The sequence below is a fragment of the Haliotis asinina genome, unplaced genomic scaffold, assembly GCF_037392515.1.
Source record: "Haliotis asinina isolate JCU_RB_2024 unplaced genomic scaffold, JCU_Hal_asi_v2 scaffold_17, whole genome shotgun sequence".
Classification (NCBI taxonomy): domain Eukaryota; kingdom Metazoa; phylum Mollusca; class Gastropoda; order Lepetellida; family Haliotidae; genus Haliotis; species Haliotis asinina.
Window position 1 is genome coordinate 1770523 of NW_027133889.1, and position 26586 is coordinate 1797108.

A 26586-nucleotide genomic window follows, 5' to 3' on the forward strand; every position below is an offset into this window, starting at 1 on the left:
ACATTCATCAGCCGTAAATGAGTGCCCTGTATCTAGTGAGTGAGTTTAGTTTTGTGCCGCACTCAGCAATGTTCCAGCTATATGGCTGCGGTCTGTACATAATCGAGTCTGGACCAGACAATCCTGTGATCAATAGCATAGCCATCGACCTAGGCAGTTTGACTATGATAATAGAAGCATTGTGACTTTACATGGTATGGGAGCACTCGTATATCATTGTCTGTTTCTGTTTAACACATGATTGTCATGATCTATCTGCTGCTCATGACATCGATCACTGGCGTACGGTTTTTACCAATAACTTCAGACTAGTGTCCACCATTGTCAGCTTAGACGACATGTCTTCCTGATCCAACGATTACTTCTTGTTTCACGTCATCATTTTTTTTAATATCAGGCATTCAACTGTATCACTAATAACACGGCACAGCGATCATGCGTCCTTTTGTTTGCGTAAAACATGCGTCATTTGTGTCGCCAGACTATTTGGTGCATGCAAGTCATGCATGCTGCAACCGTTGTGCTTTCAAACATTAAGGAACATAATTAGAACCCGGAAGTCGTGTTTATTTTGCACCGTGACACTCTGACAGCTTATCTTTTCTACCTTGCCCAGACCGTCTCTATTCATGGATGTGTCACGGAAGTGTATGACGTTAGACACTGTATCAAGACGTGACATCCAAATGGTCACGTAATTTACTTTCGTTTTACACAATTTAGAAAAGACAGGTAGCAAACGTGTGCATATACTTTATCCCAAAAGATACATTTAGGTGGAACAATAACTAATTTGAAGACCACACGTACGTGAATATGTACATTTCAGCATTTGTACAAGGTGATTTCAAGTAGTAATGCTACAGTAATACAATTGATCTTGTATTACTGTAGCAAGTACTTATAGTACTTCATGTGATAAACGATCGTTGTTCCCAAGGCATTTTAATAGCTTTAACTACAACACACACCAATGAAAACCAAATGTCTAAATATGTACACCGAGAGCAGATAACAAACACTTACCTCCTCTGTAGAACCATTTCGCAATGCTCATTATTTTCTTCCTTCAGTGAGTCCCTATGTTATTATGTAGATTTGTATATGACAAAAAACTAACTGTGTTTCGCAATCCATCTGGCAGGTGCTTTCAGTCAGACAATTAACGTCAGCTAACTGTATAATAAAGCCATAACTTTGTGGCAGCATGTCTCGGTTACATTTTCCTCACAAACAAACAAGTCATTCCAGTTCAAACATATGGTGGGTTTCGAACCATTTGCGCACTTGAAACACCGTGTGTTGTACTGCAAAATTAAAAGGAAGACCCTTCCTGTTATAAATTACTGTAATTAAACAACCCACCGACACGTGATTCCCGTATGAAGCACATTTGCATAAAGTACAATATAACACTGACCTCTATGGAGAATATTACAAGACAAAATTGCATAGACATCTGTTGGTTGACATCAGCCAGTCTGCAGATAAAACACCGTGAAGATTGTCAGTGCAAACTATGTTTAGCCACGACTAAAAATATGTCAGGTCATTATCTGCAGGTCATGTAAATCCGTGGACATGATACGTTGTCTGACCTGAACGTGATGTAAGACTCGGATATGTCTGGTAAGATGATTACTTCACAATCCAGATTAGTATTTTCAGATAGTTTTATAGTTTCCTTCTAGTCACAATGGATAAGTATTCATTTGTACTGCTCCTCTCACCCTCGTTACACATTTATGACTTATGGCTATATATGACCTTATAAGCTGCTCCAGGCGAGGACAGCTAATTTATTACCCTCCGATGTTAAAGTGACAGTGTTAAGATTCACTGTACATTCATAACTATGATTATAAGGAACTCCATGGAAACTTTAAAGGGGCTAAAATCTGTAGTTTGTTGTCAACTTTGTACATAGGTGTACAGCGACGTAAAACACTCAGATCGTTACACCCGTCAGTTCGTTACAAGCCTAATCGTTACAAACGTGGTTTACGGTAAAATCCCACATGAGGATGTTTGCATGACGTATACATTGCAATATGAAAGTGTTATGGAAACATCGAGGACATTTGAAACCTATATTGCTGTATCTTTTATAACCGGGTGTCTGAATGTAGATGAGATTGCGAGATGAGATGGAGGATGTGTCGATTCATAGTGCTAGCCTGCCGATATACAAATAACTCAGTTATTGGACACACCTGTGACGTCTCATACTGAATCCGCACTACTGTATAATTGTATATCCTAATTGTATATAATCATTTTATGTATATCCATATTATCTATGGCAGGGTGCGTAAGCAAGTATCTTTTGACGTCTTTCGGTATGTTTGAGTGAGTGTGTGACTTGAGCTTTCCGTCCCAGTCTAAACTACTCCGGTTATGTAGAGGTGGTCTGTAAATGAGCGAGTGTGGGCCGGAAAATTCAATGATCAACAGCATGATCATTATATTTCGGTATGACCCACTCCGAGGATCGAACCACTGCCGGGTAGTCGATGTTGTCTTGTGTCAATCTGTCTTGTTTTGTCAACCAACCCCGAGTGACAGAATGCTTCAAGTAAAACTAAATTATTAACTCATTTGGGATTAACGCGTTTAGATCCACCAAATTTACGCTCTCCCGACTGACACCGGCCCAGCTGATCCCCAAAAGGTCCAGGATACTATATGTAGTATTATGAAACTTTTTCAGTCATGTAACGTCAGGTCTTTGAAGGAAATGCCTAAATAGGACAGGTCGAGGTCAGGTTAGGAAGTGGCACGTCCAGAAAAAAAATCAAGCAAAGTTGGAAGGTAACCGTGATTCAGAGATTCTGGAAAGTTTTAATGTGGGACTTCAGTCGACAGGGCTAGATTTGCCTCCCTTTAGTTCTTATGCACCCTAAGTAATGTTGGCATATGGACTTTGAAACGGTCGTTGCCACTACACAAGATAGTCCTGTGTATGTCTCGTTGTCGACCTTCTCTTAGTGATAGGAATAAGGAACGGCATGCAGTAAATCTTTAACGTTGTGTTTTTTCTTCACGGAGCAACGAGTTCTCAAGAACAGCTCATGTTGAAAGTAACATTGTAGAGACGACATACATACTCTGTCTTGCAAAATGGACTGATGGATAAAAAAGTAACAGTAGGTTACGTGAAATAAAAAACAATGCATATTTTAAAAAAATACATACATGTGTTCATAAAGTCTCCTGATCTCGATTTAAATAAGGACAGCGGACAACGTTTGTTTAGGAACCGCGTGTTCATCAATGTCACTGGAAAAGAGACGGCCTGTCTTAACAGAGACTAAATCTGTTCCAGAACTGTTGATATTAATACAATTACAAATGAAAGCTTGTGTGCTTTCGTAAACAGATTCATACAATTTTTTAGGCTCCCTTCTGTGTTCCATCATCGGCGTTGTCGCTGTCATCAGCGTCATCGTTATCATCATCATCATCATCATCATCATCGTCATCATTTCTTCATCATCGAACTGTGATGAAAAGTATCTTGAGAGGATGTAAAAAGGGGCTTCACTTCGTTTTACCCTTTTGCTTTAAATACCTCAGATTTAGTGACTATAGAGGGGGCATTGATGCATATAAACTTAAAAAGAGGTTTGTGCTAGTTTTAACCGCACGGGCCAGATCGGGCCGAACAACAGTAACGGAGATATTGTGTGTGTGTGTGTGTGGGGGGGGGGGGGGGGATTTTTACCAGTGGGCATACTCTACATACCACGAGCAGTGACCTTCCATAGTGATGTTTGCTTGGAAACAGGTTCAATAACTCTTTCCTTTTAAACGGAAATGAGTAAGGGTAAAACCCTAGAACTGTTACGCATAAAAGGAAGAGTTTATGGATACCAGCTCCTTCATTTCAAGGAACAAGGCGTTTCGGAATATACGTTTACTCGTTCGGTGAATGAGGAAACTTAGAAACAGACAGCTTTTAAGTACCTGTGTAACAACTACAGTGATAACAGTGTTTAAAACTCCCAAAACCACAAGCCAGACAGCCGAACGGGTAACTTTAAAAACCTATCAGCCTGTCCTGCTTTCAACAATAAAGAAAAACAAAGGAATCAGATTTTTTAATACTTTACTGCATGTATTGTAGCGACACGTCTAATTTAAGCTACATGATCAGGAACTACCTGCTGCTGAAACACAATGACATCCTTCAGGGTTGTTAGGCGTAAAAAAAACCAAAACACTACCAGGCAGGGTACTCTTGAAGTTTTACCGTCCGAGATGAAAACCTACCGTTCCAGACAGGCGGGAGTTTTAAACGCTGGTGATATGATGCTCAGATTGGATTTGAGAATTGGTACGTTTAAAATCCTGTTCCGTTACATGATTCCTCTTTTACACACAGCCTTGCACAGCCACGTTCATAGGCCGCTTCCCCGATGCTGCACGTTGTGGATGCTTTACTGTCGTCTCGTGGTTATGTTGCGTTACTAAGTTGTAGACATGCTTGTCCACAACAGCCTAACTGGCCAGTAACATCGTTGGCCCGGCTTGGTCCGGCCTCGCTTTCAGACCACCAAATTGTAGGTTACACGACACCAAATATTTTCACACATACTTCTATAATAACCCTATATTTTTTTAAAAGGTATAAAAAGATTATAAAGATATAAAAAAATTATATGTCCAGGCTATCAACAGCCATTCCATGTACATAGGGGTACAGTCTGGCCTTTAAACTACAACACAACACAAATTCTGTCCAACTTGTTCGGCGATTTTATCCAAGCACAGGAAACGGAAAACATGAACCCTTCATTCCGCACCAAATGTCACCTACTTGAAAATATGTGTTCATACATAAGCGTAAATTGTGGTCAGTTTTGATTACCTGATGGATGAGGTTTTAAAACACATATTAAACATCCTACACTATTTAATCCAATCACAGCTGCCACAGGCCTCTGTCCGAATGAGTTGTGACTAAGTTGTGGCCATAGGGTCCCCGCTCGGGGAGCATGTGATTCTGATCTAATGTACTGGAACCTGAACATTTCATCTCGGCCTCAGACTCCACTACACTAAATCAAAACCACGTGCTCCCTGGTCGAGTACTGTAACAACTGTAACAACTGAAATGACAGAGACATGTGACAGCTGTTATTGGGTGAAACAGTGTAAGATGTTTATGTACTTTTAAAAGCATCCCCTTCCAGTAATAAAATCAGACTACAAGTTTACGTATCTAGTGCTGTCGTTTTTATCACCATGATTTATGCTTACTGTGTGTAGAGATATTTTCCAGTTGGAGACATTTGGTGCGGAGCTTGGGTTGATGTCTTAAAAGTTCCCCGGATTTATTTATTTATTCATTTTTTTTCATTCATTTGTTTGTCTGTTTGTTTGCTTATTTTTGCTTGTTTATAGTTTAAAGGCCAGTTAAACAGCACATGGTGTGCAGGGAATGGTTGTTGATAACCTGGATGATTTTGGTTTTTTTTAAAAATGTAACGTTACTATCGAAGTCTATGGGAAACATCTGGTGCTGTGTAACCACCACAGGATGGTTGGGATGATCCGAAATATGCATCCATGTTTTCTAATTAAGTCTTGGGAGTGGTGATAAGGGTAATCAGTAAAGACTTGTAATCTATATTTGACGGCGATGAAAAATGTAACAATTACTATTCTCACGTTGTCTGAGGTTTTACGGTATACAAATATCACGACATCTGCATTGGTTTGAGAACAGTTATAGAGTTATGCGTTATGCATGATACTCAGTTCTCGAACTGTTACCTCTGCGCATGCATACATGTTGAGATATGTATTCTTCCTCGTCTGTTTGCGCCATAAAATATCGATTAAGATACGGTTATTGAAGGCATAGTGTCTCCATCATGCAAACCAGCTTGTTGCACTCCCCTTCTAAACATAACAAGAAGAATATTAGAAAAAGAACGAACTATTATGGGTCTAATTTTCAGGTCTCCAGAGTTGAACTTACAGCAAATGAAATTGTGCGATCTTTTGCATGTGAATCTATATGTAGGTAGGTATTTGACAAAACAGCTCACAAAGTCTCTTTGTGTTTCAAGGAGACGTTGAGATAGATGTCTGTCACCACCGAAGGACCATGGGTGAATCACTTAGATACAGAAACGGAACATCTTACGTAAACATTCCATTACTATGTTCTGCCGATGTGGGACCTGCTCCCAGTCAGGAAATATGAAGCCAGTCTAGTAATGTGATATCGTGAAGTTTATTCAGTACAGATTGAACTGGTTTTAATGTCGCATTGTTTGCAGCTGAATATGACACTCTTCTGTACACACTCCGCGTACCGTTAGTTGTGCTAGGTTATGAGTTCTGTTTCTTTGTCACCAGTGTTTGTTTGTTCCAGAAATTGCTTACCCACACATACCTCACTATATCATCTCGATATCCTGCTTGACTTTGGTGAGTTGGATTTTGCGCCGTTTTTTATCAATATTCCAACAATATCACAGCTGAGAACACCACAAATGGACTTCACACACTATATGCACATGAGGAGAATCGAACTCGGATCTTCGACGTGACTAGCGAACGCTTTAACTAAGGCACCCCCCAACATAAACTAAACGCATTTGTAGACCACCTCACTTCACAAAATGGACGTTAGATAGACAATCATTCTCCTTGTACATCTTGAGGAGATAAAAGTTTATAATGATACCGATGCGCGCGCATTTATCTAACAAAGTTTTAACACAGAATGTACACAGCTTTAATCATAGTCCGTTTCACAGTCCCTGAACCATGTTACTTCTCTTACCTTCTAGCCTTCCCTGCAATAGATAAGCCCCTATATTTCCCCAGGTTCTGAATCTTTGGTATTCCTGGATCTTGTAAATTTAAATAGGTTTATTTGTTACAGGCAAATATGTATTCAGAGACTAAGCGCAGTTCTACTTTCCTTAATGTAGGAGGGGATCATGGACGTTCTAGTCTCAGGTTTCCTTGATCATATTTCAATTTTTGTCCTTGCGTAGTCGAGGATTTCTCCTTCTCGAAGATTTCTACAAAAAAGTAAGCTTATGCCACTGTCTTAGTATCGTGGAATTCGTGAAGTCGTATACATCACCCACGTGAACACGTTTTGTGAATGGTGCGGATAAAGTTTACTATTTCTCCGGAAAAAAGTCCGAGATTTAATTCTTTCTGCTCATGTCCGGATTTTAACGGAGTCGTTATTCTTTACTTGCCCTCACTGTATGTCGCTGACAATAGTGACCTTTAATAAGACGAGTTGCTGCACCCTGTGTGCGTATTTGCAGATGCTCAGTTATATACAGAAACTTCAAAAAGTTCACCTGTACTATGACGTAAAACGTGATATATCATGGTGTTTGCACGACATAAATAGCGAAGGAGGGTTTTAAGTCGACACAAATTTGTCAGTGGTCTCTATTATTCAGTGGGAAGGGATGGTGAGATATGCATGCCCGAAGTAATGCGTCCCAGTGTTGACATTTAGGTCACGTTGTGATCACGCGTACTTTAATCTCATACTAACGTAAAAGCTATGGCGTAAAGTAGTTAACGATAAGAAGCGCCGAATGTATGCCGAAAGCGAAACGTGACACTGTTGGTTTTTTTTCATTTTTTAAAAAAGAAGGCATAAACATGACCGAATAGTATTACGCGGTTTCATTTGCGTTTCTTTTGCTGTTTAGTATATGATAAATATTGCAGGAACTCTTTCCCATTTCATAACAGTAATGGGGGACAGAGATGATTAATTTCACGTTCACAGGTCTTTTTGAATACATATATTTTGCAAATATGTCTGTCTATCATACAGTATCTGTTTTAGTGCTTGCCACTTAGATCCGCAGTCAAACCACTTTACGATCGTCGTCTTGACGGTCCATGCACCGAATCAGAATCAATGGTTTGATATGCAGTTTTCAAAGCCAACAGAAATTTCACCTAATGATTTTGTGTATAATGTTTTCTAAATTAGCATCCATCCCGTAATTACATTTACCATGTTTTACATATTTCGTAATATGCCTCTTAACACGTTGCCTTGTGCTGACTGTGTGTACAGATACTTTCAAACGACTGACATTCTACGGATTTTCTACGGAATTCAAGTCGGTCTGTTCACGTGCACTGTTCTTAGAAAGTCAACTCGTTAAGCTAGAAACTGTTTTAATTATTACTGATGCTGTACGGACAGACCGATTTATGTGCATGTAATTGTTGCACGGAGTGGAGTTTCTCTCTCTCTTTGAAAGAGATGGTCATGACTCCGAGAGGATCACAACATAAGGGAGGTTGCGCAGGTTATACAATTACTGGAGTGAAGTACTCTTTTGATTTCATCGTATTTCCATCTATTTTTATTCCATGTTCAAGCCTCCATTAAACATGAGTGTTTCTTTTCTTTAATACAGTGAGGGAGTGAGTGAGTGAGTGAGTGAGTGAGAGTGACGTTTTACGCTGCTTTTGGCAATATTCCAACACTATCACGGCGGGGCACAGTAGAAATGGACTTCACAGAGTGTACACGTGTGGGGCCTTTCAAACAGCAGAGACCGCAGTTTTTGCGTAATTAGAATAGCAGTATGACTCAGGGAACTCAGACCGACGCAGGCTCAGATTTACACGGTCGGTTTGATGAATGCCCTTCGTTGTTGCAGGGTAAAACATAATTTATCTCCAGTAATAAAATACTCTCAAAATAACTTCTCTTACACATATAACAATTAAAAATAATTACCGATATACGAGCTGTGGGGATCTGAGTTAAAGGTCACATACAACGTAAAATACTTTGCAGATTCTGATACATTTCGGTATGCACTTACCGAAACAAATCATCAAAAATGCCAATTCAAGCTATAGAGTTGAAAAAAAACGCGATGAAAAAAGGTCGGAAATCGGAGTTAAAAGCGCTGGGGAAAAAGTGGTTTCAAGAACTGTACTGCGCTGAATAGGTTCGCGGAGCTTGAAACTGTATGCCTGCCCGGAATATGAGGTCGTGAGCAGTAGTCTAATCTTGGTTGTGTACACAAACAAATAAATAATCTACTCGTTACATAATAAAAAACTTGTTGATTGTGGTAAGCAGCCTCTGTCACAGAGCAAGCTCAATGTCTGGTTTATTGACATCTATATGTCTGCCTGCCTGCTAACGATAGTATGCAGCTTCAATCATTGACCACATGTAATTTGAACTTACCAAGCTATACGCCATACACAAAATAAATTGATTTATGACTCATGCACCCGAGTCCTGTCTCTGCCACATTATGTAATTAAACAGGTGTGATACTTGTACACATGACATGTTTTTATGTCTGTGGGTTGCAAACAAACTACATCCATTTTTCCAGGATGACTCTATCTGACGGAAACTGCAGGTGCAAACTCTTGTCAGTTTCAAGTCTTGCTTTGCATTTGGACGAATGACAGTTTCCAGCCGCGCAGTAGTTCACCATCTCTACTGAGATGATTTTGATTGTATCGAACACAAATTCAGAGAACATGTATTTACAAAACCCGACATCTCTATATACATTCTTCATGGATAACAACTTCTTTTAGTGCATATGATTTGTTTGACAACGGTATATGAATCCATACAGGAACGAAGCGTCCAGTAAAATAAAGAAGTTGCTATCCATAAAGAATCTTACTTTTTTGTGACTCGCCATACTTCTAAACTGCCCACCAAACAGATCATCTTTCTGTACACACAATGAGCCCTCAGCGTATCAGCAAATGAACCATCCAGTTGGAAGCCGTCGTTACACTTGAGTGCACCCCACCCGCTATGATTGGGTTCGGTTATTGAAGGCTTCGTTTCGAAGGAAGTGAGCCCAAGTGCAAAATATTGCACTTTTGAATCGCGATTGTACGCTTATAATTTTGGGGTTTTTAAAAAATATTTACAAGCAGCAATGTATATTATATGTCATGAATAATTGTATTTTAATTATGTTTGAATTTTTGGTTGCATGTGACCTTTAACATAATCTTCAGCAACCAAAGCTTGCCGTAAGAGGCGAATAACGGGATCGGGTGGTCAGGCTCATTGACTTGACTGACACATGTCTTCATATTCCATTTGCGTAGGTCGATGCTCATGTTGTTGATCACTGAATTGTTCGACCAGATTATTTACAGGCCGTTAGCATATTGTTTGAAAATTGAGTGTGGTGTAAAAATAAACTCACTCTTTCACCGATATGCGGAATGCAGCTAAAGTTGTACTGAGACAAAGCAACAAGATAATACTCTCTTTAATGGAACATGAAACCGCCCACTGCCGTTACTAGAAAAAACAAAATCTCTGAAATGCAAAATACATATGCAAATTGCAAACTGCCAAGCAATTGTTTCCATCACAATGAATATGCAATTTGTTGTTTTGTTTCAGTGCAGCTTGCGGTATATTTGCTATATCGGAAATTATTTTCAGTTAATCTGTGTATAACAAAATTGTTCTGTCGAGAGTATTTGGACATTTGTCCGGGCTTTTCATATTTTACACGCAACCTTGAAATAATTAATTGGATAAATACTGACATTTAATTTAGCTGGATATTACATAAATATCCCTGTATTGTCATGTTCTGCTGTGCTGACCATGTGGTAACATGTGTGATCGCAGGTTTCAATGTGGACTCCCGATGTTTCAGGAATATGTCCGAGACTCATCACGTTCAGTCACGCTGGGTGCATTTCTTATGTCACGTCACAATTCAATACTGGACACCCAAAGTCCCGGAACTCTCCGCTATGTGGCCACTTTCTGACAAGGGATAAGGCAAAATTAAACATGGGGTTGTTCAAAAGACTATACTCTAGGGATGAGAAAATGGAAAAAAGAATTCGAAATTTCAATGTTTTCACTCCGTCACCCATGGCCGAGGTGTTAAGCTTCCCCCAGACTTCATGTTTTGAAAGTTGTAAATGAATGAATACATGCAAAATGACAAAATATTCAGCTTATTTTGACTTAATTCGGCCACTACAAAGCGATATTTAAAGCATCGCCCGTGATGGAAAAACAATTATTTAACGCTGCATTTATCAGTCTATTATGAATGTATGAAACACTGTCAGAAACCCGTTTAAATCCATCTGTCACTTTATACTTCTCAGTAGATACATTTTTAAAAAGACAAATAACACATATATACTGTTTTAGCCAGAAAACGTCAGTGGATACATGTGATACAAATATATAATACAGCCTCTCTCAAACAAAGACACACACAGACATATTCACCAATAGCAATGCACGTGCATAACATGTGACTGGTTGTGTGACAGGTGTACGTAACGGTCTGTGTGCGGGAGCAATGAGAAACCCTCTTTGTGATAAGAGCGTCTAGTTATATCTGGTTCTTTGTGCTATAACAGACCATGTATTTACATTGAAACATAGACGGTGGCGAGGGATATACTGGTTCAAACGGAATAGAACTGGTTTGAATGTTTGGATTCCATCATATCGTATGAGGTGTGGCGCAAAGGTAAGGGTCATGTCGTTTTTCAGATGCCGATAGCAAGCTTTGCAGATAATTTATAACGTTTAATATATAAAAAATATTAATGATATCGTTTGTTACGAAAACGTTGGATGGGATGAGAAAATGGCGTGTTATCTTTATTAAAAGGGCCGTTCATAATTTATAACAGGTGGGAGTGATGTTGAATTTTATGAAAAATCATGTACGATGTGAATGACCTCGCCTTAACATTTATGTACAAAATGAGCGCCCTCCAGCACCATGTCATGCATGAAATCAATGACCCCCTACCCCGCCCCTCCCATCAGCGTTGAGCGTAATCTTTATATATCTAATGTTCAAAATGAGTGAACCCGTAGGACATGAGTACTAACTGACAGCTCGTCCTCCCTCCCCACAGGAAAATGGGTGACCCCTCATAAAATCCTCACCGCGCTACATTATGAAAAGTCCCTCAGTAGCGGCGTGCATGCACGTGTGTGGCTCACGTTTTTGTGTTTGTGTGGGTGATGTGAGAAAGTGCGAGAGAAAGAGACAGAGAGAGAAAGAGAGAGACAGAGAGAGAGAGAGAGAGACAGAGAGAGAGAGAGGGCATCCACTGACCTTACACCTTCAATAATCACTGACACAATCACAAGCGTTGAGATTATTGAAGCAAATATGTAACTGTGTTGTTTAGCATACCAGTTCCTAACTTCTAGCTGCTTAGTGTTTGAAATGGTCCCCTGATTTCAGTTAATTATCACCGCATCTCGTTATATGCATTTCCACTCAAATATACAGGTAATAACAAAACATATGCTCGTTACATCCATCAGTTCACTATACATGTGATAGTCATAAACGTATTTCATTATATACACCAAGTGATCTGGATGAAACCAGCGTGTTCGAACAAGCCCTCCGTACACTAGTAGTTAATATGATGATATAATTAGGTGCATCCTTGTGTTACCCTAAGTGGGCTGCGACTAAAATACAGAGACTCTTCCAAGCGAAACCGTTGACTCGCGGTTTGTGTGTTTAAGGTGTCTTTTCAAAGCTGGGTTATTCTTCCAATATGGTCACCTCGTCATGAGTAAACGCAAAGGAGCGAAAGCTGTTTCCATCAGTGCTCAGTTATACGACATTTGGTAAATATTACACCTAAAATACAGAGACACTCGAAAGCGAAACATTTGACTCGCAGGTTATGCGTTACGTATTTTGTTTCAAAACTGGGCGATTCCTTCCAGTATGACCAGCTCTTCGTGACTAAACACACGCGCGAGAACTGTTTCAATCAGTGATGCTATTCATCTTAAAGACTTACAACGACTTCATCTTAAAGACTTAATCGCATGAGCATTTGAGCAAATATTGTTTCACAAATTAATGAAACTTCAAAGAATATCATGTTTAGAAACCAGAGAACCGGACCGCAAATTTAACAAAGGTCGTTGTCCGCGAGCCTAAATATTAGTCGTGTAACTTGAATCCAGCATTGTCATAGAGATGCCATTGACACAGGCAAAGAGTTCAAATTCGATGAATAATAACCGTGCTCGTCATCCCATCTGCACAGACTCGACGTTGGTCACAGACGGGTGGTGTTTATCGCAGGTAAATAGATGTATCTGCATCAATATTAGCATATTCATGTGGTTACTTGATTTTTTTTATTATTATGGCAGCAATATGATATTACCTGTGTTATTATAAGTTCACTCAGAATCATGCAGGTTATGATTATAAGAAAACCGACTGACTGTTTTCACACCTTGTATTCCGAACAACAGCACACGTTGAGTGAAATAGGTTATTAACAATTTAATATTTTGATATGTGTGATTCACGGTCCCTTACACAAAGCTATCGTACCGCTAGGACTGTAGTAAGTCTGTGTTACAGAATGGGAGCTACAGCAATCCTAGCCCCACGAAAGGTTTGTGAAACGGTCCCTGTTTGCGTGCTCGTGCGCGTACGCGAATGTGTGCTTTGAGGAGAAGGTGAGGGGGAGTTTTGTTTCAGCTCACTTTACGTTCGTGGCTACTGAAGATGCAGCCCAGCATATCAGCGTGCATGATATCCAGCACGAGCATACAGCCGCTGCTCTGTTTTACCCCGCTCCCCTCATTCTCCGTAGTGAACAAATGTTCCTAGATAACAATCATGGACACGCCACTTGATCTAATCGATGTTAAGAATATACATGTATTTCAGACCTGCACTTCCATTCTTGCGTGGTTTGTGGACTTGATGAAGCGAGATCAAATTTTATCTATTATGCAGTGTAGCCGAACAACTACGCAGAGAATTAGACAACATAGCAAGTCGGATGAACATATGTCATAAACATCGGTGCATACTGCAAACATTCACATTAGTTTGAATTTAAAAAGAATAGTTTACATCAATTAAAATAGATTTGAAACTGCACTTTGATAAAGAATGCGTTATTTTTGTGCGTGAAGCATTTGAAACGCAGATATATATTTTTTCCTGAAGATATTATAATATTTAATTATGAATCATTATGAACAATGTTATAACGGTCCTACCTTCGTTCGGATACTAAATGACCTTCTCTGACTTCAACACTCATAATCCTACATTTTGTGATGAGATTAGTTGGTAGTGTTTCAAAGTCCCCTTTTCAGGTAGGCCATTTTCTAATCGCTCAATGTAGGTCACGGGTATCATCCGACTCCACGGTAAATATTTGCTGAAAATGTCATGTCCCTCCAGACTGTGTCAATATGGATGTTTAAGGGATGGTGGCTTGAAAAGCACAGCTAGCGTCGCTGTGTCACCTTTAGAGGAAATCCGACCTCCACCTCTATCCACTTTTTCCCAAAGGATTGCGAAAGATGTTTATTTGAACAATGTGGACAGCAGTTGATATTGTCTTACAATATGAGGCACGCTTCGGAGATGATTCAGTGAATTCAGTATTCAGAGGATACAGGTGTACTAACATCAAAATCTAATAAATTGATAATTTGTAATTTTGTCTGATATTTGCTTACACCAGTTTGTGAGTGAGGTCCTGTGCCACTTTTAGCAATATCCGAGAAACATCTCAGCGGGGTAGGTACATCAGAAATTTGCTTCATTCATTTGGGGAGTCGAACACGGGGCAGCGTGACCAGCAGTTGACTTAACCGCTAGGCCACCCTGCTGCCCACTTACATACAAATGATCGCGTCCCGGTTCTTAGCACAGCTATGGATTTACACACATTTAGATTCACCTGCCTATCTTGCACTGTGTGAATTCCCGTCAGCGAAGCGGTGAACTAGCTTAATTGTTAAAGTGTCCGCCACTTATGCTGAAGAAATGGGTTCGAATCTCCACCTGGCCACAGGACTTGGAGCCTATTCCAGGTGTCCACTGTAGTAATATATCTGAAATATTGACAAAAGTGGCCTAAAGCGATGCTCACTTAATGTTATTACTCAACAAGTAATGATGGCGACGACGACGACGACGACGATGATGATGATGATGATGATGATGATGATGATGATGATGATGATGATGATGCAGGTAGTGATCATGCTCTTTTCGTCACCATTAACAATTGTTAATATATGTTTGCAAAACGCTGGAAATATTTTTTTTCTGCTCCGACTGTGATTTGTTCGAAACTGTTTCATAACATCACCATATATTTCTACACAATAAAATAGCTTATTTTCCTGTTGTCTCTTTGGTAACGCTACGTCATATTATTTCAAATACTATTTCCCCCATAGCTATTACATGTACATGTTTAAAATAGGAAACTACAATATTGAAAAATATGGTCACATGGTCATTTACTATACGGAAACGTATTATGGCCACGGTGAATTACTTTTAGTCTCATTATCTCCTACGTAGGCGATATTATTTCCTATGTAGGAGATACTAAGTCCTATGTAGGAGGCACTGACTCTCAAAAAAAATTCACCGGTCTGCGCTGAAGACTACAACACTGCTTGTTGAAATAGTGGTTCTGATTGGGTGCAGTATAATCTGTATGCACGTCCAGTAAGTCTTGCGAGACTCTACTTCCGGTACTAAACTGGTTCCCAGTCCCCTTTGCGCGGCTGCTAAGTCACTCACTTACTTATTCTACGACGTTATGACCAAAACGAAAAGGAAACATCATAGTGACTTCATTCATTGATGAAGATGAGCTGGCTCTCAAAATTTATACGGGGCAAAGTAGAAGCTTTACAATCATACAGAAAATGATAAATAAAGGAAAGTACACAAGAATGAGGAATAGGGGTTATCCCTTATAATTAAAGATCGATACGGTGAACAGAGAATAATCAAAATGACAAAAATCGGTTGCACATGGTTACAGAATTTATTAATAAACGGAGGTCAAAAAGGTTGGGCGATATGCTCGACGAACCCGAAGGTGAGCAGACTGCAGCAGGTTTGTGCCGACAATCGACCGCTAAACAGCTCATTTCTGGTTCCTGTAGCCGTCAAAAGTGGTTACAGGGGTGAAAAAACACAATTTGATGGTTCCCCTGCCTGTGACGTCACACGTGGTCGACCTTGCCTAGGGTGATCAGCAGTGGTGTCAGTTTGTTGCAGACCAGTCTGAACATCAGAAACAATCCGGCTGCTGCACCCTATTGTCCTTGCAACGTCACTTACAGACATTCCCGCTTTCACCATGCCAACGGCACGTCCACGCTTCAGATTTGAGAATCGCGGTGTAGGAATTGGCAGTTCTGAATAGTGTTTTTTTTTCACTTTGTACAGTTGATGTGAACATGTGCAATCGAACGTACGAGCAATGATAAGATCAAGTCATCAGTAGCAGCTCTGTCGTGGGGTGCCCGAATTTTAGATTGACTTGAATGCAGGGGATAAATATTATCTTACCCAAACCTGTCCACTATATCGATGTGTTTGGGGTCTTTTTAAAAATAAATTGTGAAGTTTTTATTGAGACTCAGTATATCATGTCGTCTGCTTGTCTTCCAGTCCGTCTCAGCAGGACAATGGCGAAGATTCGAGAACAGAACGGAGTAGCATCCATAGAAGTCCACGATGTGGATAAGAAGATAAAGAACAAGCTACCCATAGATCGTGGCTGGGCATGGGTCATTGTTGGAGGTACGAACGTTGGTGCTGAATACATTACATAAGATACAACCTCAACGGGCTCCGTTGTTCCCAAACACACCCACAGAAAAGATCCTATCATTTTTGGCATCATTATTTTAACCTTGTAATACGATATACTGAAGCTGTTCGAAAACCTCAGTTTTTCGAAACAGCATCTCGGGTAGTTACTGTTGCGAAAAGGGAGGTCACTCTAATTGCAGCCTGAGGCTATCGCCATTGCATCATTTGCGCAAGATGGCGTCAGCACGTTGCAAGTGGTCGTTGGTTATATGATAGTACTCAAAACAGGTTACGAGTACAAGCTTTCGTCCTGTTGATAGTAAAGTCTTCATCTTTGTGTCCGTAACTTCCAACAAGTCAAATATAGCTTTGCCAAATGACATAAACGGTCGAGGAAATGAGTTTTCAGGAAAATACATGGCTGAACTGAGATGGCTGAAAATGGGTCGACATTTCAAATGATTTGGGGTTTTTTCTAACGTAGAGACTTCCCATATGTATCGAACAATAGTTCGAGTTCTGTTCCTGTTCTTTTGATGAGCAATGCCCTAAGGAATTTGCCCACGATAGCTGAACAGCATGTAAGACGTTTACAAAGTGGCGACAGCTGAACACTCACGTTTTAGGGAAAAAAACGACAGACCATAAAGGAAAATTGGTGACCATTTAATTTTGAAAGGCCACCACCTACCTTTTCTTTCTCAAAACAACAAACCAATTTCACTTTAGACGTCGAAATCAATACAGACAGGAGAATTATGAATAACCCTACATACATCCTCATCCTTATGTATCGGCCATAAGACAAGTCGTTGACTGAAAACACTCATGAAAACTGTTCAAGGAAAGAATATCATACAAATATTCCCGAGCTCTTTTTCTTGGTTTGCTATGTACTTTGAATTGAATTTTCTTTTAGTTTCAAACGTTGTATATTCCAAAGCAGCTCAGAAGATAGTAGTTTTTATTTATCGTCTAAGGATGCAGTTACTGTCTATAACTGCGACTGGACTTGTTTCGTTTCAAATTCTTGCTCATTTGCACTTCGCAGTCCCCTTCTCAAAACATTGCTGCGGTTTTGTCTACCCTTTTCTCATCTGTCTTTTATACAGGTCGGGAAACACAAATAAATGTTTGATGTTTCTATTTTCATTTCTTTCCTGTATTTATAAAAATGTCCTTTTATGTACATATTTACTAGTCGTAGATGATCAAAACGCGGTTGTATTTATTTCTATCATAGACCTACATTACATAATAACGTGCGTTTTTAATATCGCGCCAGGATATCAGTATACTATTTGAGTTACCGACATCCTCGCCCGATTAAACAATGCTTATTCTTCAACACACAGACATTAATAAGCACATTCATTGCATGTAATACATCTGCACCAACAAGGTTTATGTGCTGCATAATTTAGATGTACACACGTGGGAAACTGCTAATTAGAGGGAAATATATATTTGTATGATATTCTGTCCTTGAACAGTTTTCATGAGTGTTTTCAGTCAACGACTTGTCTTATGGCCGATACATAAGGATGAGGATGTATGTAGGGTTATTCATAATTCTCCTGTCTGTATTGATTTCGACGTCTAAAGTGAAATTGGTTTGTTGTTTTGAGAAAGAAAAGGTAGGTGGTGGCCTTTCAAAATTAAATGGTCACCAATTTTCCTTTATGGTCTGTCGTTATGGTCCTCTACACGTCCACATTCGGTGGAAACGTCATTGTGCAATGCACCATGGGTGTTTCACGTGATGCAGATAATGTGACATCTCAGAATTGTATCATACTCACCACAACGCTGAGATTGGGGGTATTGCAAGTTGAGAAAATGTCTTTACTATGACCTATTACTGTAAACCAGAATGTCCTTACACCGCGAGAGTCCTATGTGTCTATGGATAAAGTGAAAGGATAGGTTCAATTGCATCAATTAAATGTATATACGACTCATTCGACGGCCATACATGGAAACTGGTCTTGGTGTGCACAGAAAATGTATCCATGTTCCAAATACACTTTCTTCTTGTTATTTCACTTAAGTGTTGTTTTGGCCTTTATTTGGGGATTCGTCAAAGCATGATGTTGATCACTGCATTTTCTGGTCCAGCTTCGATTTTTTAACAGATCGCCGTCATGTAGCAGGAATATTGTTGGGTGCGGCGTGAAACAATCCACCAACCAACTATTCCGTAATTCAAAACTATTCGAAGGAAACATCGGAGACTGTATGTTTACAATTTATGACAAAGTTGCACATCGATGTTGGCATCCATGCTAGCGATAATAAACGAAGCAGTCGTAAAATATATTCTTTTGGCTGCATCAATTACCTGGTTGGGTAAAAAGAGAACACAATCCTTGGGCATGAAAACCAACGAGCATTCTGCTTGTTCTTCCTCATATAGACGGTTAAATACAGCTAGGTTTTAGAGAACAGGTTCGAGTATTGCACGGCATATAGTTACCATAGTGGATCTAATGATGTCTTAAATCTAACAACTTTTAAATGTTGCAGTAGAGAACATACTGCAGAGTCAAACCAGAGGTACCTGAACAACGCTAAGTAATGTACATACAAGTCAGTGATTGATCTCTCGGACGGTGACAAATAAAAATGGATCGTGCAATATACCGTCCCAAGACAATGATTTCTCTCAAGTCAACTTTTGTTCTCTCGGACAATGAAAACTGAAATTAATTTTAAAACACTAATTAATATATGCTGTCGCAAGTCAATGATTGTTCCCTCGGACAATTACAACTGAAAACGGTTTGTTAACATCACTATATTTCGTCCAAAGTCAGTGATTCTTCTCATGGATTCTAACAATTGGAAATGATTTATAAACATTAATATCCTTCATCCCAAGTCTGTGATTGTTCTCCTAGACACAAACAAGTGGAAATGGTTTGTAAACATTAATACAATAAAGTCAATGATTGTTCCCTAGGATAATGACAACTGAAAATCTGAGTGTTCATGTACACGAACTTCTGTTCACCAAGAATTACGGCGCCTTCGAAACCTTGGCAGCTTTTCTCACAAGACCAAGATTATGTCGATGAAATGTACATATTTGATAACGTAAGCTCACCTTCAACAAGATGTGTGTGAATGTCCACGTGTGAGGCAGATATTGGCAATCTCTACGTTGCATCTCTAAGCGGAGCCGATTTCAGCACGTTTCTGCAGCTACACAGGCATAAGATCCTTTATGAATTTCTAAATGTTGGGCATGCAATCTGTGTGACTGTGTGTCAGGGTGTTGTAACTGATGCACGTGCTGACGTCACCACCACTGTTTCCTATACTTAAACAGCTACATTCTGCATCAACCTGATCCAAGTTGGCATGTACCGGTCGTTTGGCATCCTTTTCGTCGAATTCCTGAAGGAATTTAAAGCTTCAACGTCCGTGACGTCACTAATCATGGGGATCTACTCTGCGTCTTATAGTCTAACAGGTATGTCCGAATTACAGCAGGGAGTGTCTGAATTGAAGAAAAAAAAAATAAATTCAAAGTCCGATCAGCATCTGGAGGTGCATATGTTCAATAATCAATGTCATTTACTTCACAGTCTTAAAATGTGAAAAAATAAAGTTATTCGACCAAGCGCGCGGATTATGTAATGCTATAGTTCTCGAAATTTTGATTTCTGGTAATGAATGTATGACTGAATCCGTGAATTACTTTATTTCCCCCATGGGGCAGCATTTCTATTTTCTTTGTTTCCCATCGTCCGACCGACCCTTCTAATTTTTTGGCCAACAATTCTTTTTTTCATTTCAACACCGCCGGGTCGGACCTTTGGGGGAGCGACCCAAATGTAGTTTGCTTCACCTAGGAAATATGACACAAATGCAGTGTTTTTTATGCTTTATGTGTAGACATAACAGTCAACCTTAAGCAAAATGGTTCTGTTGTGTTTCGTCTGAGGTTTTATCTTGACGCTCCTTAAAAACGCAAAATCTGCAATAAATGCGTCACAAACTTTATGAAACAACAAATGGAATAACATTTTGTTTGCTTGAGATGGATAGAATTCCGCTTGAACCAAATGCTAGAAATTGCAATAAGAAAAACTTTAAATGAGAATCATGAACGTTATTCAAATACATTTTTGTCGTTATTAAGTTGTCTTTGATTTTTTTTCTTTTTCCAGCGCGCGTGTGTGTGTGTGTGTGTGTGTGTGTGTGTGTGTGTGTGTGTGTGTGTGTGTGTGTGTGTGTGTGTGTGTGTGTGTGTGTGTGTGTGTGTGTGTGTGTGTGTGTGTGTGTGTGTGTGTGTGTGTGTGTGTGTGTGTGTGTGTGTGTGTGTGTGTGTGTGGACCGACCCATGTTCAGATTTTGGTGGCTACGAAAAACACATATGTAGGCCAATACATTATCTACAAAACAGTATCTGCGTCACTGCACTATGCATAATGAAACGATACTACCCTTCAATAAATAATTAACAACGTGAGTAAATGGAAGACTGCTTTCAGCAAGATATACATAGCATGTTTTTGTTGATTACATGTGACATGAGTAAGCGAGTATAGTTTAACGCCGTTTTTAGCACCATTTGAACAATATCAATGCGTGGGGCACCAGAAATGAGAAAAACACCCAGCACCCATGTGAGTAACTGAACCTGGGCCTGTTGAGTGACGACTAGGTCACGCACCATGCTTGTTAAAATGAACATGTCCAATAATGCGTTATTAATCTTATTTAAAATGTTTACGGAACATGAACGCTTTGCACATGCGTTCGGCAAAGTTAATGATCAGTTGCAGTTCCTTGGCTTGTTGGTTTGTTGTTTCCCTGATTAAATCCGACGTGGCCTTAAACTGTTACTCGTTCATAAAACTGATAAAACTTCAACACCGTATTATTTAGGTCTTGAATGTTCTTAATTTGTGATACATTCCCAATGCAGTTGACATATATGTAAACATGCACTTTGAAAAATCATTTCAGCCTTGTTCGGGCTCAGCATTGTTCTGGACAGGTTCAGCGTCCGTGCAACATGCTTGATTGGTGGAATATTAATGTCTCTCGGTGGCATCCTCAGCTTCTTCGCCATGAACATTGAGTTCCTCATCTTCACTCAGAGTATCCTGTCAGGTGAGCTCATGCAAGCAATCCGGACTTCCTCATACAACATATTGAAATATCCCACTGAACAAAATATACTGCAATGTAAAGAGATAAGCATTAACAATTCGTCCGAGAACTACAACGAAGATGACGAGATAGTTTCAAGAAAAGGTCAGATGAGTCTTTCGTAAATTACTCTCATGTTTTGTTCAGTAGCATATCTTTTCATCTTAATTAACGGATATCTTTTGACATGTCTGTTAACCAATGACTTGGCTCTTTCAGGAATGGGTTCCGCTTTGCTCTATGGACCTGGACTAGTCATCATTGGGTTGTATTTCGAGAAGAGGCGAGCCCTTGCTCAGGCATTGAGCAGTTGTGGAGTTAGTCTTGGGGGAATGATCATTCCACAACTTGTAAGAGTTCTGTTGCACGAGTACGGACTAAGAGGCACGCTTTTGATATGTGGAGGTCTACTTATGGAAATTCTGATCTTTGTTCTTCTATACAGACCAGCTCCATGTAGGGAGAGTAACGAACCTCACGAAATTAACGGAATCGCTGCATTGGAGAAGTTTAAGGAACAGATTAAAGGTGATTTTGAAATCGTGTCTATAGAGTCTATTAATGACAATGTTTCCCTTCCTCCTACACCAATCACCCTGTCACGCATCGACCATATTGGAAATGGTAAACGAAATGGCCACGCTGAAACTGCCGCTGTGAACAGTCGTTCCAATGTGAACGCATCTGTTGCGAAAATGCTCATGCAGAAACAAGAACCATTCCGTATCCGAACAGAATCTGACCCAACTATTCAGATTCATAAACGTTTCAAGCATTCTTTTCGTGTTCCAACTGAACATCTTCCTGTCAATGGGGCCGCCGATTGCGTCCAAATTTCTCAGAGTGAAACAAACATTTCTGACGAGAGCAGTTCTCCTGGGGATAATGAGAACCCACTGACTCCAAACCGCCTTCGCCAAACAGACAAAGGACATGCCAACAACTTCGGAAGTTTCATTGACACACTGTCACAGTCCAGTTACCTTAAGTATGCCAGCAATGCTGACATTAATATGATCTCAACCCTAAGCCTAAATAACATCATTGCCTGTTCTGAAAATGTTAAACAATGTGATGGAAATGTGTCATGTTTTACAAAGGTTAAAAAATCTCTAGATTTCTCTGTTTTGAAACGAGCTACCTTTTATCTGATTGCATTTTTCAACTTTTTCGGTGTCTGTGCAGTTTCACTCTATGCCGCTTACCTCCCAGCTGCAGTAGAGGAAGCTGGCTTTACTAATGTCGAATCGGCGTTGCTGATTACAATATATGCTGGAGTCGACTGTTTCAGCCGATTTTTATCAGGAATTATAGTTGAATCTGGAAAGATCAGGGCTCAGCACTTACTAACCATATTCATGACTGCTACAGGTGTGTTATACCAGTTAACAGAATATTATACCTCCTTCAACCTTCTTATCATGTACGCTGTGCTGTTTGGAATGTTCTCGGGTGGCTTTCCTTCAATGAATCCTGTGGTGATGGTTGACCTTCTTGGCTTGGAGACCTTTCCTAAAGCCCTTGGATTTGTACAAATCTTCACGGGTGTGTCTCTTGCTGCAATACACCCTGTGCTAGGTACGTATTTTCATTTTAGACTTGTGGTAGCAAAGGTTGTTGCTGATATTGCAACTTTTAGGTCAAACCTTAAATGCATGTTCAGTTATTGTCCCTGTTTTCGGTTTGTTTTTGTTTTTTTTTCCTATTTTTTTTCTGAGGTTCAAAAAAATTATGTATTTTGCCCCTTTCATATTAGGAAGAGTGACATTTGAAATAAGAACACGGGCAGTGGTGGAGTACGGACATGTTTCATAATGATCTGACTATGTTTAAAGCTGATTCAGAAAGGCTCATGCGACAATCTGTAGCGATAGATAAATATCTGAATTTGCTATTAAAAAATCTATGGAAGGATTTGATATCACCGGCTTGGGCATTCTTGCCCCGGGATACCGAGGGCCTCATCATGTTGAAGTATCTAATTAAGCAACACAACAATCGGTGGTTATGCACTTTCATGGCAATTCTTTGGTGACAAAATGATAACAGGGTTGGGAGCATGAGGAAAAGTTTGCTGTAGGACGTCTCACAAATGACCCATTACCAAGGTTACCCTTCAGGGGTGTGGATTTAAAGTGTGTCATAAATTTCTATATTTATTACCAGGAGTATGGTGCTATCTTTATCACCCATCGTTGTATTTACTTGCAGGAGCTTTAAGAGACATCACGGGAACATACCATGCATCGTCTCATCTACTCGGTGCTTGCGCCATAATATCGTCTGTCTTTCTCCTCCTCGAGCCTCTTGCTAAAAGATGGGACTCTTCCAGGAAAACCACAGCCAGTGAGGAAGAGGTCAAAGCATTGAACAGTTAACCTGCTACGACGGTCTCATGAATACATCTAGTTGTTTATGTATATTAATGATGCTGATTGACTGAGTGAGTGAGTGATTGACTGCTACGACGGTCTCATGAATGCATCTAGTTGTTTATGTATATTAATGATGCTGATTGACTGAGTGAGTGAGTGATTGAGTGATGGATGGATGAATGGAAGTTTAACGTTGCACTGAGTAATATTTCAGATTCATGGCGACGATCTGTAAACAATCAAGTCTGGACCAAACAATCAAGTGATCGTGATCGACAGTCTATACATCGATCTACGCAATTAGTATATGATGAAATGTTTAAAGCAAGTCCTCGAGTCTGACCACCCGAACCCTCCAGTCGCCCTCCGCAGCAAGCATGGGTTATTGAAGACCAAATGTTCCCCGGATCTTTACGGGACGATGCCGTATGAATGACTGCAAATGTGGTGTTGTATGTTATTCACATGAGTAAGTTGTGTTGGTGAGGTCTGATGTTGACATTCAAATGATGTTGATTTATCGCCATTATCTTAGACCATACAATAGAATATTCATCTTCCATTACGACTTCCGATGCCTTCGTTTTCATGAATCTTCCTCTTTTGTATGACTATTGTAACCTCATGTAGCATTTACGTCAAGATGCAATACACAGACTTTGTTTCTCATCCTAACCAGAAGCTCAGCCAAGATATCAAGATATTTTTATGTGATTTGATTCCTTTAATGTATTCATCAGCAACCGACGATATTTGTTTTATACATGGCAAATCAAACGTTTAAAGAGAAAACCATACATCAAACATTTTCCGACTTGCGACTTCACAGCATCAGGGATTAAAATCACTTTGTACCAGGTTATTTTCGGTGGGTTTTTTATTTTTGTTTTTGTGTTTTGTTTGTTTGTTTGTTTGTTTGTTTTTCTAGAGGTAGAGAGAGATGCGCTTTTTTTTGCATTTTGAGTTTTCTTTTTTTTTTTTTTTTTATTATTATTATTTTTTGGTAGGAGGTAGGGGGTTGGTGTCTGGGGATAATGCCCAGTAAGCCCTGGGAGTACCAGTTATTGTTTTCAGACTTTGCTTCATAGCGGTCGACGTATTGTCCCCTCCCAATACATTACTGTTAAGTGTGTGGGTTTTGTAGCAATATTTCAACAGCTAATCTGAATAGTTTCATTCAACTATGTGGCATGCATGGATATCATCAATTCCTTCTCATTCCTATCAATGTTTTGTTGTGCATGCAGCTCATTCGTTTGATACCACCAATTCAGTGTAATACAGTTATATATTATGTATATATTATATATGTCCACAAGGGATAGACGCAAAAATAATACAAATAAATACTCCAGAAACAGCCTCAATTGTTGCCATATGTTTTAAATATACTTGATGTGAGTAGAAATGTGTTAACTTGTTGCGCGTTTTGCATTCTTTGCGGATTTTTATTGCCTGTCTCCCCGATTCCTAGTTTGCCTCCGTCAACTTGTACCAGTTTCAAATATAGCGAAACGACGTTTTCATGAGACTATCATATAGCATGGAAAACATTTGACATTAGGAATGGGTGAATGAGTTTAGTTTTACGCCGCTCACATTAATATTCCAGCAATATGGCTGTGTTCTGTAAATAATCAAGTCTGGACCAGACAACCCTTTGATCAACAGCCCGAATATCCATCTGCGCAACTGGCATAAGAAGGAATGTGTTCACAAGTCAGCCGGTCTGACCACGGCAGATCCCGTTAGTCGCCTCTTACGACAAGAATGAATTACTGCACATAATCCCAACCTAAACTGGTTTTAAACATAGGAATGCAAGGACCATTTCCTACATGGCTTGACTTGACGAGTCTATCACGAGATATTTGTAGGATGTTGTTTGTACGTCAGGGAAGATTCTGTAGCAATGGACGTTTAACATGCATCACGTCATCGCCATTACAAAGGCATTGCGTGACATAAGGCCGCATGCCTTTGGATACGGTTGGCTGGTTCGTTGGTTAACGCCAGCTATATGGCGGCTGACTGTAATAATCGAGTATGGATCAGACAATCCAGTGATCAACAGCATGAACATAGTTCTCGGCAATTGGGAACCAATGTCATGTGTAAACAATGTCGGCAAGCCATATCACCCGATTACATAGTCGCCTCTAAAATGCATGGTTTACTGCACACCAATTCTCTTCATCGGTTCCTTTGGATATGACTTCGTGTTGGTAGCGCGTCGCTCCTCCCCGCTAACTTATTCACACTCGTTCATCCCACATGCATGCTGGACGAGAGATAAAAGACTCACAGCGCGTGTTAATGGTTGCCGCCCATTGGTGGTGTAACAATGTAACAAATGAGAACAGAGGAACATTTGGTTCTCAGTGACAAATTATATCCAGTGACAAATGGCAAACTTAATA

General features: G+C 39.8%; 2 protein-coding genes across 4 annotated transcripts in view; one reads left to right on the forward strand and one right to left on the reverse strand.

Annotated features, from left to right (window-relative positions):
- The window catches only part of LOC137269834 (monocarboxylate transporter 5-like), a 33299-nt gene extending 18907 nt beyond the window's left edge, over nucleotides 1-14392 (reverse strand). Inside the window, exon 1 of one of the 2 annotated variants that reach the window (XM_067803672.1) lies at nucleotides 14054-14392. The gene's annotated coding sequence lies outside the window, so the exon portion shown is untranslated. Of the gene's footprint in view, nucleotides 1-1026; nucleotides 1444-14053 lie in introns of those variants that run through there. The other variant, XM_067803673.1, reaches the window with a different exon arrangement.
- Nucleotides 1-25528, forward strand: part of LOC137269828 (monocarboxylate transporter 5-like) — a 54555-nt gene extending 29027 nt beyond the window's left edge. Inside the window, exons 1-6 of one of the 2 annotated variants that reach the window (XM_067803663.1) lie at nucleotides 1575-1629; nucleotides 16485-16616; nucleotides 19960-20103; nucleotides 21606-21752; nucleotides 22011-23369; nucleotides 24003-25528. In XM_067803663.1, the coding sequence (XP_067659764.1) occupies nucleotides 1623-1629; nucleotides 16485-16616; nucleotides 19960-20103; nucleotides 21606-21752; nucleotides 22011-23369; nucleotides 24003-24169 (1956 nt within the window). In that variant the 5' untranslated portion in view covers nucleotides 1575-1622 and the 3' untranslated portion in view covers nucleotides 24170-25528. Of the gene's footprint in view, nucleotides 1-1574; nucleotides 1630-16484; nucleotides 16617-19959; nucleotides 20104-21605; nucleotides 21753-22010; nucleotides 23370-24002 lie in introns of those variants that run through there. The other variant, XM_067803664.1, reaches the window with a different exon arrangement.
- The last annotated feature ends 1058 nt before the right edge of the window (nucleotides 25529-26586 follow it).